A 12,869-nucleotide genomic window follows, 5' to 3' on the forward strand; every position below is an offset into this window, starting at 1 on the left:
AGCTGGGTTCCTGCTGCCTGCCCTTTGATTGCAGAGTCCTCCTTTCCCTGTGAATACCTGGAATTAACACTTTTGGGTGATTCCACCTAGGCAATCTCTCACTTTGTGGAGCTCCAGTCACAGCCCAGGCACACGCTGCCCATGGAGATCCCCTGGGATATCCAGGCAGCTACAGATTCCCCTCCTGGAAGATGTCTTCTGCCCTGTCACATGTGGGAGAGGACTCGGTTTGTATCTCAGTGACGACTCATCATCTCCACTGTCACCAGGCACCAACAGGTGAGTCCTAAGTCTACCCCTCTAGCAGGTCACAAGATGACAATGAGCTTTTTGCCCTTGAAACCATGGATCTATAGGCCTTTTTGGGGTGCAGTATCTCAGGGCTGTTCCTGACACGAGGCTTGGAAAAACAGCCCTACCATCAGGCAGTGCACAGGGAAGATCCCTTTTTGTTACAGCGATGCTATGAGGGAGTCAGCTTGGACCCAGTGTTACAAAGACACATTTTTATTTGGTCCTCCAGGTGAGACAGAGGAGGTTCATGCTTCACATGAAGTACGGGAAGTCCAAGTATTGCTCTACGAACATGAAACCCCAAAGAGCAATAACAACAATGATAATAAAACAAAGCATGGGCCTAGTATGGGAGTCACTTGTGGAAAAAGACTGGAAGTTTACTGGTATTGAAAAATGCCCATGAAATCACTTTTCTCAGGGCATTTTCCAGCTCCCTGTTCCTCATGCTATAGATGAGAGGGTTCACAACTGGAGACACCAGTGAGTACAGCACTGCCACCACCAGATCCAGGGATGGGGAGGAGATGGAGGGGGGCTTCAGATGGGCAATCATGCCAGTGCTGACATACATGGAGACCACTCAGCGCACAAGTCAGCAGCCCTAGCCAAGAGAACAAGGACCTCAGTTCTGGGTCCCAGCCCTACCAAAGCCCTTGGCTTTCCCCACCACAGGCTGTCCTATACTGTCCTATGTCAGTGATCGTTTCTCTGCAGATTTTTAACTCTCCCCCCTGCTTCCCCAACTCACTCTGACCCAATGATATCCCAAGGCTAACTGAAAGCTCTCTGTCCTCACTGTTCTTCAAACATAAAGCTGTAGTTTTCTGAGGCTTAGACAATATCTCTGAGTTCCCTGCAACCCATCTGGCTTCTTTCAAAGCCTTGTTTATGTTCCTCTAGCACCAAAGATGTGCTCCACTAGCCCCAGGCTCGCTTGAATTCTTATGTGCACGGCTCTCTCCCTGCACAACCACGTCTCTCACAAACCCTTCCCTTTTTTCCCCACAGTGATGATACTTCACCCCAGGAGGTCTGTGCATCCTCCACACTCATAGATGTTTCCTGAGGTCCATCCAAGTATGGGAAGTGAAGCAAGAAAAGAGCATGTTCAGATCATTTGGCATGAGAGCCACCCTCAGCAGCGGGCCTTGTCCATTTTCTAGGCATGCACATTATCATAGACAAATCTCTTTAATCCCTGACTTGCAGAAGGGGGGTCTTCCTTCCTGACATCTTCCCAGGACACACCTCCTCCTCTTCCCCATCCACAGACATCCACTGCTTTCCATTTCTGGCCTCAGAGAGGGTTTCAGGATTTGCTAAAGCCATCAGCCACCTCCTTGTTTCTCACTGACATCTCTCGACCCTCTCTCTGAGCCCTACACATTGCCAAGCAATCAGTGCTGCTCAGAGCTGCTCTCTCTTCAGAAGAGGCCTTGAGATTCCTGCATATTCCTGGTGCTTATTAACTATCTTCCTGGCTCTCTCCAGAGCTCATGGCAAACGTTGTTGTCTACAACAGGGCCTTTATGACCATTGTTTATGAAATCATTGTCTTTTTAAGATCTTCTCTGCAGGAAGAATAGCCACAGAAAAGCACCAAAGCCACTACAACAGAGTCTGAATGAAGTGCCAGTAAGAACCAAGTGAGCAACACCCAGGGCTCTGGCTTCCTGGGAAGGAGTGTCTCCTCTTTGTCACCTTTTCTAATGAAAGGAGCAGGAAAACTGTCCATCCCATGGAGCTCTGCTGAACTAATATGGAGCTGTACATTGTGAGAGGTGATACAAGTGGCATCAGCAGGTTGAGAAGACTTCTGTAGGGAAGGCATTTTGAGGGAGCACCCTGACTTCACCCAGATAAAAAGAGACCACGTAGTGTGCTGACATGATGGTTAGAAGTGTCCTGGGGTAAAAGAATGTGGATGAGAGCAGGTGGGAGAGATTTGGTTTGCAGAGATTTGAGGTAGTACTCTCCGTGTCTCAGCAGTCCGAGGTTTGGAACCAAGGAAAAATATGGAAGCTCTCAAGGACGTTTTGGAATTCATGGAACTATCAGTAATAGAAGTAACAGGACAGTGCTGAAATGGAACTCCTATGTATTCTCGATTATGAACTAAGGCTATTTAAGTTTTCTTTTTACATGACAAAAATAGCTATAAGTTCTCAGTAATTAACCTCTGGTATACAATCCTTAGAAAGAGTGTCCATGATGGCACCTCCTGGCAGCTGCTTCATGGCCCCTGTCAGCACCCTGTCCTTGTGCTGGCCCAGCCCCACTGCCCATAAACAGTCCCACTGCCCCACTGTGCAGGCACAGCATGGGAAAGGGGAGAGTCAGGGGTGGGGACCTTCCCCCCATTGTGATCCCAAAGATGGCCTTCAGATCACAGTTCCACCATGATCCTGCTACTTTTTCAGCTTCCCCAGCACCCGACCCAAGCCCTGCCGCAGCCTTGTCCTACATGGGGTTTTGCAGCCAGCTCTGCTCCAGGGTCTGCCAGGGTCTGGGGAAGAAGAGAAGCTGGGCAGGGCTGTCTGTTCCCCCAAACCAGCCGTTGGACCACCAGGATGATGGAGGTGGCCTCACAGCGAAACTCACCCGTAAACCCGGGGTGACCAGCAAGTGCTGGAAATGGCCAATGAGAGATGCTGGGGGTGACAAAGGCCCTGAGCCACCTTCCCTATCTGTCCGCACTGCCAAGGGCAGAGACCAGACTCCTCCTCTCCCCTACACCTGCATTTCTTCCATGCTTTCCACACGCCCTGGCTCTGCACCACACCCCCCTGGTGTCAGTCCTTGCCCTCCATGGTCACACACTACAAGCTCTACACTGATATTTTTTCTCTCCTGGGCACTTTCCAGATCAGATCAGCTCCCCCTAAACTCTTCCCACTTCCCTTCACCTCCCTCCACCTCCCCTGCCCTCTCCCCAGTGCAGCCCAGTCTGGCATGGCCCCACAGCAGTGCCCACCACAGGCTGCGGCAGAGCTCTGGGCACTCACCCCACAGCCCCAGACCCTCTGAAGGGCACAGCAGCTCCTCGGGGGTGGAGAGGGCTGAGCCCCAGGGCTGGGGGGCATCTGTGGCACAAGGCCTGGGGAGATACCCTTGTATGATGGAAATGCTGCTATGGAGGCCAGCTCTGTCACACAAGTGCCCATTGCCTGTCCTTGCCTGCAGTCACAGGCCTGACACACAGCAGGACTCTAACCAAGTTTCAAGAGCCCTCAGGCCTTCCACCAATCGAAGGGTTCAGAAGGAAAGCATGGAAGTGGGAAGAGAGAAGCTTGGGAAAGACCAAGCGCTGGTGCTCCCTGGCACTGCTGCTGTGCCAGGACTCTTTTCTTCTTCCCTTCTGCACACAGGCACTGCTCCCTGCAGCACCAGAGAAGGTCTTGGTGGAAGAAACTTGGAAAAACAAGTCACTGCAGGGCCCTTTATTTTGTTGAAACACACAGAGGGAACAGCTCATTTGCACAGCCTCCAGGGCACAGAAAAGCCTGGACAGACTGTGAATTAGAAACCAGAGGAATAAAGACACTTCTTTGTGGAAAGCATTCAGATATATAAAACAAAGTGAAAAAGAAGGAATAAAACCACACCCAAAATCACCATAAAAAGACCAGCAAAAGACAGGTTGGGTCTGTAATGAGATATAAGTACTATGCAGAAGACAAGAGGTAGTTTATTCCTTCTAAAAAGCATCCAGTCATTAGTTTTCTCAGGGCATCCTTGATCTCATGGTTTCTCATGCTGTAGATGAGGGGGTTCAGTGCTGGAGGCACCACCGAGTACAGAACTGCCACCACCAGGTCCAGGGATGGGGAGGAGATGGAGGGGGGCTTCAGGTAGGCAATTGTGGCAGTGCTTACAAACAGGGAGACCACGGTCAGGTGCGGGAGGCACGTGGAAAAGGCTTTGTGCCGTCCCTGCTCAGAGGGGATCCTCAGCACAGCCCTGAAGATCTGCCCATAGGACAGCACAATGAAAACAAAACAACCAACAGCTAAACATACACCAACTACAAGTACCCCAACTTCCCTGAGGTAGGCATCTGAGCAGGCAAGTTTGAGGATCTGGGGGATTTCACAGAAGAACTGGTCCACAGCATTGCCTTGGCAGAGGGGTAATGAAAATGTATTGACAGTGTGCAGCACAGCATGGAGGAACCCACTGCCCCAGGCAGCTGCTGCCGTGTGGACACAAGCTCTGCTGCCCAGGAGGGTCCCGTAGTGCAGGGGTTTGCAGATGGCAACGTAGCGGTCATAGGCCATGACAGTGAGAAGAGAACACTCTGCTGAGATCAAAAAGACTAACAGAAAGACCTGTGCAGCACATCCTGGGTAGGAGATGGCCCTGGTATTCCAAAGGGAATTTGCCATGGCTTTGGGGACAGTGCTGGAGATGGAGCCAAGGTCAAGAAGGGCGAGGTTGAGGAGGAAGAAGTACATGGGGGTGTGGAGGTGGTGGTCGCAGGCTATGGCGGTGATGACAAGGCCATTTCCCAGGAGGGCAGCCAGGTAGATGCCCAGGAAGAGCCAGAAGTGCAAGAGCTGCAGCTCCCGCATGTCTGCAAATGCCAGGAGAAGGAACTGGGTGATGGAGCTGCCGTTGGACATTTTCTTCCTCTGGGAATGGGGTGCTGTCAAAGTAGAAAAAAGACAGTGAAGAGTCAGGGCATTATTCTCAGAGCAATATCAAAGCCATTTCCCATAGACCCTCCCACTCTCACACACACAGACCCTTTTCCTTTTCTAGGAGACCTTCCTTCAGGTCTGTGGCTGGAGCCCTGCTTGGTGCTGGCCGAGCGTGCAATGAAGAGCAGGGCCTCTGCCCATGGGCTCTTGAAAGGTCAGCCCTGCTCTGCAGCTGTGGGTTCATGGGACTGATGCGGGCAGAGGCCAGTCTGGTGTTTGAATTTGTCACCTGAAGCCGCTCCTAACACAGAAGGGATTGTCATCATCTGCACTGCCAGTGCTAAGGAACCAGGAGGGCAAAAGCATTTTAAGAGTTCTAGTTTTTTTTACAGCTGCCTACATCGCCCCTGGGGAGTTTTGTTTGCTCTCAGCAGTGTCTGGTGTCTTTTCAGGGTAACATGGAAGCGTGATCACCCTCCATCTCAGAAAGGTGCAAGCACAGTGAAAGTAGGAACTAGACAGAAGGACAGAGCAGCTCCCCCTCTCTAGGCACTAAAACACAGGCAATCCTCTTGCCTTGCCTGGCTCACGCTGTTCTCCCGGAGTACAGAAGAAATGCTGAAGGCTCCTGAGACCTGAGACATCCACAGCAGACCACCAAATGTCTCCCCCTTTCTCAAAGTCTCAGCACCCTGCTTCTAGCCAAGGACACACCGGGCTCATTTCACCAGCCCAAGAGCATTTCCTCAGTCCTAGCATCTCTATGCTTCTCCATGGGGCTTTCAGATCACAGAAAGCTGCTGTGAGACAGGTTTGCATCCTGCAGGGCAGCTAACAGCTTGGAAGGACACTCGGAGGTGATAGCCAAGTGACCTGATGCGATAGCATCGCTGTAAGGGAGAATCAGCTCATTCCCCAGCCCCACAGACACCATTGAGAATAACCCCTCAGATTATAGGAAAGCTGGGACACTTGTTCCTGTGGACACAGCTGCATGGCAGGACCCACAAGATCAGTGTGTGACTCTGCAGCTGAAACTCCCATCCCCACAGAGCCTGACAGCAGCAGCAAGATAACAGTAACACAGACAAGTGGAGAACCAAGGAAAAGAGCAGAGATCGACTGGCTCAGAGAGGCAAGGGGAGAGGCAGCTGCAGTCTCAGGAAAGAGTTACCCTTACCCATTTGTGCATGCCACCTCCCAGACACCAGCACAGCCAGGCAGTTGTTCTCAGTCCCTGTGCTCTACTTCAGGAGGCTCCTATCAGACTTACTGGTCACTCCAAGTTACAGCTCAGGAGTCTCAGGGACTTGCTGAAAGCATTACAGCTCCTTTTCCATTTCTCCCCCCAAATTCCCCAAGAGCAGGAAACAGAAAACACAGGGTCTGGAAAGATCTTTATGATATATTAATCCCTGGTTTGATCTTCCGCTTGAAAAGTCCCCTCGGAAATGTCCAGGGGGTGATCTGGAGCTGCGAGCTCCCCTGACCCACACAGCACCCTCTTGCCAGCAGAAGGACCCTGCCCTGCTGTGAGATGCTTCTTCTACCCACAGCTTTTCTCATATCTGCTGTTACTGTTCCCTGGCAGGCTGAGTACTTACCCTGACCGGTGGCAGAGTCCCTGCCCCAGCACACAGCCCCCCACGGTGCAGGGACCCTGCTCAGAAGGACAGCCCTGGGCACCCCTGGCTGCACACCCACCTTCACACTCTGCAGCCATCCCCTGGTGAAGGCAGCTGACATGCCCTGTCCCTCTGAGGGTGCAGCAGGGAAGCTGTGCTCCAAAGCACGGCCTTTTTCTCTGCACTGCAGAAACTGTGAGAGTCCCTCTGACAGATCCCATAGGCTGTGGGATGTGCCAGCTTTAGGAGGTCATTCCAGGAACCACAGCTGTATTGCCCTGCAGCCAGAGACTTACCCTGTGAAGGGCTGTCAAGATTTTTCTCCAGGTCAGCTCTCTCCTCTCTCCGTCCACCTCATTGTGCCTCCAACCTCCCTCTCCCTTCCCTCCTCACCCCTCAGTGCCTGCAGGCAGTGCCCTCAGCCCTGCTGCGCTTTGCAGAGGAGCTGCTCCTGGGCAGAGCTGTCTCTCTGCAGTGCTGCCTGCTTGCCATGAGCTCCCTCCAGCCCAGGAGCCCAGCCCAGCTCAGCAGCAGAGGACCAGCCCAAGGCAGCCCTTTCTCTGCCCTCTCTGAGCTCCCTCCAGGTGTCCCTGGGGCTCCAGGGGAACCTGCTGGGAAACAGGTTGAGGCAATCAGTGATGGTTATTCCCTCAACTAGGGAGAGCCACTTCTTTCATGAAATGAAATTTTCCACTCAGAGACAAAGTTACATCTACATGTGACTTTTTTTTTCTTTCCAGAAATATAATCCTTCTCTCAGAGTTACTTTTAATGTACCACTTTTTTCGTGTTATTTTTTAGACAGGATACTCAGAGAGTGACAGGCAGGGACCTCCTTTACACCTACAGACAGAAGTGATCCATGGGTCAATGGTGGGATTTCATCTGTGTTTCTATTTATGGCATTTGAAGGAGACTCAGCTCCCTCCCATGCACACCACAAAGCCACAGGAGGTGGCATTCCTCTTGACTCTCTTCAGGTGGGCACAAAATAGGCACCTGCATGGGAGCTCCTTGTCTCAGGTCCCTTCTGAATTAATGGAGATGGAAGGCAGGAGTCAGGTGTTCAAATGCAAATACCTGTTGACATTTGAGTTGCCAGAGGTGGTCCAAGATACATGTAAGTAACAGCAAACTGTAATGGAGAAGTTCATAGAGGCAGGGCAACATATCGAGAATCATGGATGAGCCTGGTGTGAAATTCCTTTGGCCAAGTGACATGACAGCTTATGCCCAAATAAAGGCCAAAAGAACCTTTTCGTACTCCTTATCTTCATGGCAGTTTATACAGGTATTCATATGAACAATTGCAGTCATGTACCATAGGGAGAGCTGGGTCTCCCTCTTTTCCATCAGCTGGATTTACTATACCTCCACTGACTATAATGGCATGTGTCCCATGTTCGTCCCCACATGGCCTAACACAATTCAGGGCAGGTACACTATTTAATGTCCAGATCCAGGGCCACAGAGCTGCACCAGATGCCAAGGCAGGCATGGACCTCACAGGACCTACAGGAAAGCAATTCTCATTCAGGCTGGTACATCACAGACACTCCAGACAGCATCGCAGAGAGTGCGGTTTGGTGCCTGTGTGCCCTTGACTGATGCCATCAGTCAGAGGCATCAATCATCAGATGCCATCAGAGAGGCAAGGTCTATTCCTTCCCCACCCAAGAGCTGCAGGCACTGCATGAACATGAAGCAAAGTTGCACAGGGGTTTTTACTCACCCCCTTGATGATACAATCAATGAAAAGACCAAGAATTTTCAGAGTGTTCCTGGATACATCTTGTCTTCAAGAACAGCATCCTCCAAGCACAGCAACGGTCCATATCAAAACCAATTTTGTGGTGAGGACCAGTGTTCAGGTTTCCCTGTGAGAAGTCTGTGCTCCTCTACGGTGCCACAACTGATGTGCTGTGGCCCAAATGTGCACTGCCAGGAGGAGCTGAAGACCCATAGCTTGTCACAGAACTGTGATGTTTCTGTGATGTTTTTGGATTAATTGAGACATGATGGGACAGGTTGCTGAGCTGTGGTGCTGCAATGGAGGGATACAGGCTCTACCCAGGGAGCAGCAGGGACGATGAGGAGTATCCCCCATGTATGAAATGGAAGCTTTGATGTGTGGAGGTTCTCTCTTTGACAGACAACAGGTTGGACTAGCTTTTGTCATTTAGGATCAGAGCAGGAGTCAGCAAGAGTGACCTTATGTTGGAAGTTATAAACTGCTTGCTCAGGAAGAGGAAACAAAAAAGGTCTTTTGTCAGCAACCCCGGGAATTCTCCAGGTTCATGAGCAGGTTCCTGTGGTGAACTTAAGTGCCCTGGCATTCCATGGCAAGGCCAAGCAACAGGGTGCCAACAGCCTGAAGGCTCTTGGGACAACTTCTTCAGACAGCTGCCAGGTGGGCCACCAAGGGTGATTTTCACATGGACCTGATCCTGGCCAAGAAGGAACAGCTGGTTAAGGATGTGATGATAGTCAGTGTCAGTCTTGGCTGTCATGGCCATGAATTAGTTGGGGATGAGACACCAAAGGGCAGTGAGTAAGGCCAGCAGCAGAGCACAGACCTGGGACTCCAGAGGAGAAGACTTTGACACACTCAGGAGACTGAGACAAGTGGTGCCATGGGAAGCAGCTCTGAAGGGGGAAGGAGCTTGAGAAATCTGATCGGCCATACAGGACAGCCTCCTGCAAGGACAAGAAGGATCTCCCCAAACACCCGTGAAGAGAAGCAACCATCTCCAGAGGCTGCTTGTGTGAACTGACTGAGCTCCAGGGCAAAAAGGCAGCAGGCAGGAGGTGGAAGCAAGGAAAGCTGCTGACAGAATGTAGAAACCTTGTCTTAGGATGTAGGGACGATGCCAAAGCCAAAGGTCCCATTGCCTTGAGAGATGCAGGGGAGGACAGAGGCAGCAAGATGAGCTGATACTGCTTCATTAACCGTAAAAGAATAGACAGGGATCATGTGGGCCTGCTGCTGAGCTTTCTAAGTGTAGGAGCAGGTAAGGCTGAGGAACTTAATGACTTTTTTGGCTGTGACATCTGTCAGGCCTTTGTGACTGGCAGCAGGACCCTGGAGGAAAACAACCAGCAGTAAGTGGGGATCAAGTTAGGGATTACTTGAGCAAACTCAGCCTATGACAGCCCCTGGGAGCAGAGGGGAATCATCCAAGGCTGGAGAGGGAGCAAGCCAATTTCATAGCAAGGCTCACCCTGCATCAATTTTGAGAGATCATGAAGATCAGGACAAGTCGCTGATGGCTTCCAAAAAAGTTGACAGCTGTCTTCCAACAGAGGCCAGAGGATAACCTGGGGAAAAAAAAGCTGTTTAACCTCCTATAGGAGAGCAGTGTGTCCCTGAGCATGTCCTCCTGGATGATATTTCTGGGAAGATGAAGAGGAAGGCAACTGGGTCTACCTGGTCTACCCCACTGGCACCATTAGGGAGGCCAGGTCTACCCTGCCTGCTTGGTTAGGGTGGCCAGGTCTACCCCACCGGCACTGGTCGGGAGGCAAGGACAACCCCGCCCGCATCAGTAGAGAGGCCAGGTCTACCCGTCCCGTGCCTATAGGGAGTCTAGTTGTACCCAACCGGTGGCAGTTGGGAGGCCAGGTCTACCCCACCCGTGCGGTTAGGGAGCCCATGTCTACCCCAACGGTGCCGGACGGGAGGCCAGGTCCACCCTGCCCGCGTGGTTAAGGATGCCAGGTGTACACTACAGGTGCTGTTTTTGTGGCCAAGTCTACCCGCCCGTGCGGTTAGGGAGGCCAGGTCTATCCCACCCGAGTGGGTAGGTAGGCCAGGTCTACCCCACCTGTGCGGTTAGGGAGGCCTGGTCTTCCCCACCGGTGCCATTAAGGAGGCCAGGTCTACCCCACCCGCGCAGTTATGGAGGCCTGGTTTACCACACCAGCGCTAGTTAGGGAGTCCAAGTCTACCCCACCAGTGCCGGTTGGGAGGCAAGGACAACCCCGCCCGCATCGGTAGAGACGCCAGGTCTACCCATCCCACGGGACAGGGAGGCTAGTTGTATCCAACCAGTTCCAGTTGGGAGGCCATGTCTACCCAGCCCGCGCGGTTAGGGAGGCCAGGTCTCCTGGCCCTGCGCGGATAGGGAGGCCAGGTATACCCTAATGTTGCCAGTCAGGAGGTTAGGTCCACCCCGCCTGCGCAGTTAGGGAGTCCTGGTCTACTCCACCGGAACTGGTAGGGAGGCCAGGTCTATCTGGACTGTGCATATAGGGAGGCCAGGTCTCCCCACCGGCGCCAGTCAGGAGGGCAGGTCTACCCGGCCTGCATGGATAGGGACCTCTGGTCTACCCCACGGGCGCCAGTTGGGAGGCTATTTCTACTGTGCCCACGAGTTTAGGGAGGCCAGGTCTAGCCCACCCGAGGGCTTAGGGAGGCCTGGTCTACCCCACCTGCTTGATTAGGGAGGATTGGTCTACGCGGCCCGCACAAGCAGGGAGGCCAGGTCCACCTGACCAGCACCGGTCGGGACGCAAGGTTAACCCCACCCATGAGGTTAGGAAGGCCAGGTCTACCCGGCCCACGTGGATAGGGAGGCTATGTTTACCCTACCATCGCCGGTCAGGAGGCCAGGTCTACCCCGCCTGCACGGTTAGGGAGGCCAGCTCTACCACAGCGGCGCTGGTCGGGAGGCCAGGTCTACTCTGCCCGCATGGTTAGGAGTCCAGGTGTACCCCACGGCATGGGTAGAGTGGCCTGGTCTACCCCGCCCGTGAGTTTAGTGAGGCCAGGTCTACCAGGCCTGCGCAGATAGGGAAGCCATGTCTACCCTGCCCGTGCAGTTAAAAGGGCCAGGTCTACCCTGTACTTGCCGGTAGAGAGTCCTGGTGTACCCCGCACACTCGGTTAGGGAGGCCAGGATTACCCCACCGGTGCTGATAGAGAGGCCAGGTCTACCCCACCAGCGTGGGTCGGGAGGCGTGGTCTACCCTGTGCGTGCAGTTAGGGAGGCAGGTCTACCCAATCCCACGCGGTTAGGGAGGCCAGGTCTACACCGCTCACGTGGTTAGGAATACCAAATGTACCCCGCCCGCTTGGGTATGGAGACCAGGTCTATCCCACCCGCACGGTATAGGGAAGCCTGGTTTATCCCACCAGCACCAGCAGGGAGACAAAATCTCCCGGCCTGGCAGATAGGGTGGACAGGTCTACCCCGCCTGGGCGGGTAGGGAGGCCTAGTCTACCAGGCCAGAGCAGGCAGGCAGTTCAGGTCTACCCCACAGGTGCTGGTTGGGAGGCCAGGTCTACCCGACCTGGCAGATAGGGAGGCCAGGCTTACCCTGCTCGTGTGGTTAGGGAGGACTGGACTACCCCACCGGCGCCGGCAGGGAGGCCATGTCTACCCTGCCCTTGGCAGTAGGGAGGCCTGGTCTACCAGGCCAGAGTGGGCAGGCAGTTCAGGTCTATCCCACAGGCACTGGTTGGGAGGCCAGGTCTACCCTGCCTGCCTCGGGTAGAGAGACCAGGTCTACACCACCGGCGCTGGTAGGGAGGCCAGGTCTACCCTGCCCGCATAGTTAGGGAGGTTTTAATACCCCACCCTCACGGTTAGGGAGGCCAGGTCTACCCTGCCCATGCGGTTAGGGAGGCAAAATCCACTCTGCTCGCTCAGGTAGGGAGACCAGGTCTGCCCTGTGTGGGTGGTTAGGGAGGCCTGGTCTACCCTGCCCACGTGGACAGGGAGATGTTGTCTACCCCACCCACTCGGCCAGGGAAGCCCGGTCTATCCCACCCACGCGGTTAGGAAGGCTTGGTCTACGCAGCCCAAGAGGGCAGGGAGGCCCGGTGTACACCACCGGAGCCATTCGGGAGTCCAGGTCTACCCCGCTTGCGCGATTAGGGAGGCCTAGTCTACCCCGCCTGTGCAGTAAGGAAGTCCAGGTCTATCCCACCCCCGCGGTGAAGGAGACTTGGTCTACCCTGCCCGCGCGGGTAGGGACACGAGGTCTACCCTGCCTGCACGGTTAGGGAGGCCAGGTCTACCCCACTGGTGCAGCAGGGAGGCCAGGTCTACCCCACCCTTGCAGGTAGGGAGACCTGGTCTACCCCGCCTGCTTGGCGAGGGAGGCCAGGTCTATCCCACCGTCACAGCACAGAGGCCAGGTCTACCCCATTGGTGCCGGTAGGGAGGCCTGGTCTACCCCTTCCCGTGTGCTTAGGGAGGCCAGGTCTACACCGCCCATGCGGGTACGGAGGCCAGGGCTACCCTGCCTGTGTGGTATAGGGAGGCCTGGTTTATCCCACCGGCACCGGCAGGGAGGCAAAATA

The 12,869-nt window shown here is 53.9% G+C and overlaps 1 protein-coding gene across 1 annotated transcript; it reads right to left on the reverse strand.

Annotated features, from left to right (window-relative positions):
- Positions 1-3,962: 3,962 nt before the first annotated feature.
- LOC138683181 (olfactory receptor 14A16-like) lies at positions 3,963-4,919 on the reverse strand. Its single transcript, XM_069774711.1, has one exon. It carries the CDS (start codon positions 4,917-4,919, stop codon positions 3,963-3,965), a length of 957 nt encoding a protein of 318 aa, XP_069630812.1.
- Between the last annotated feature and the right edge of the window lie 7,950 nt (positions 4,920-12,869).

This window comes from Haliaeetus albicilla, chromosome 31 (assembly GCF_947461875.1).
Source record: "Haliaeetus albicilla chromosome 31, bHalAlb1.1, whole genome shotgun sequence".
In the NCBI taxonomy this organism is placed as follows: Eukaryota; Metazoa; Chordata; class Aves; order Accipitriformes; family Accipitridae; genus Haliaeetus; species Haliaeetus albicilla.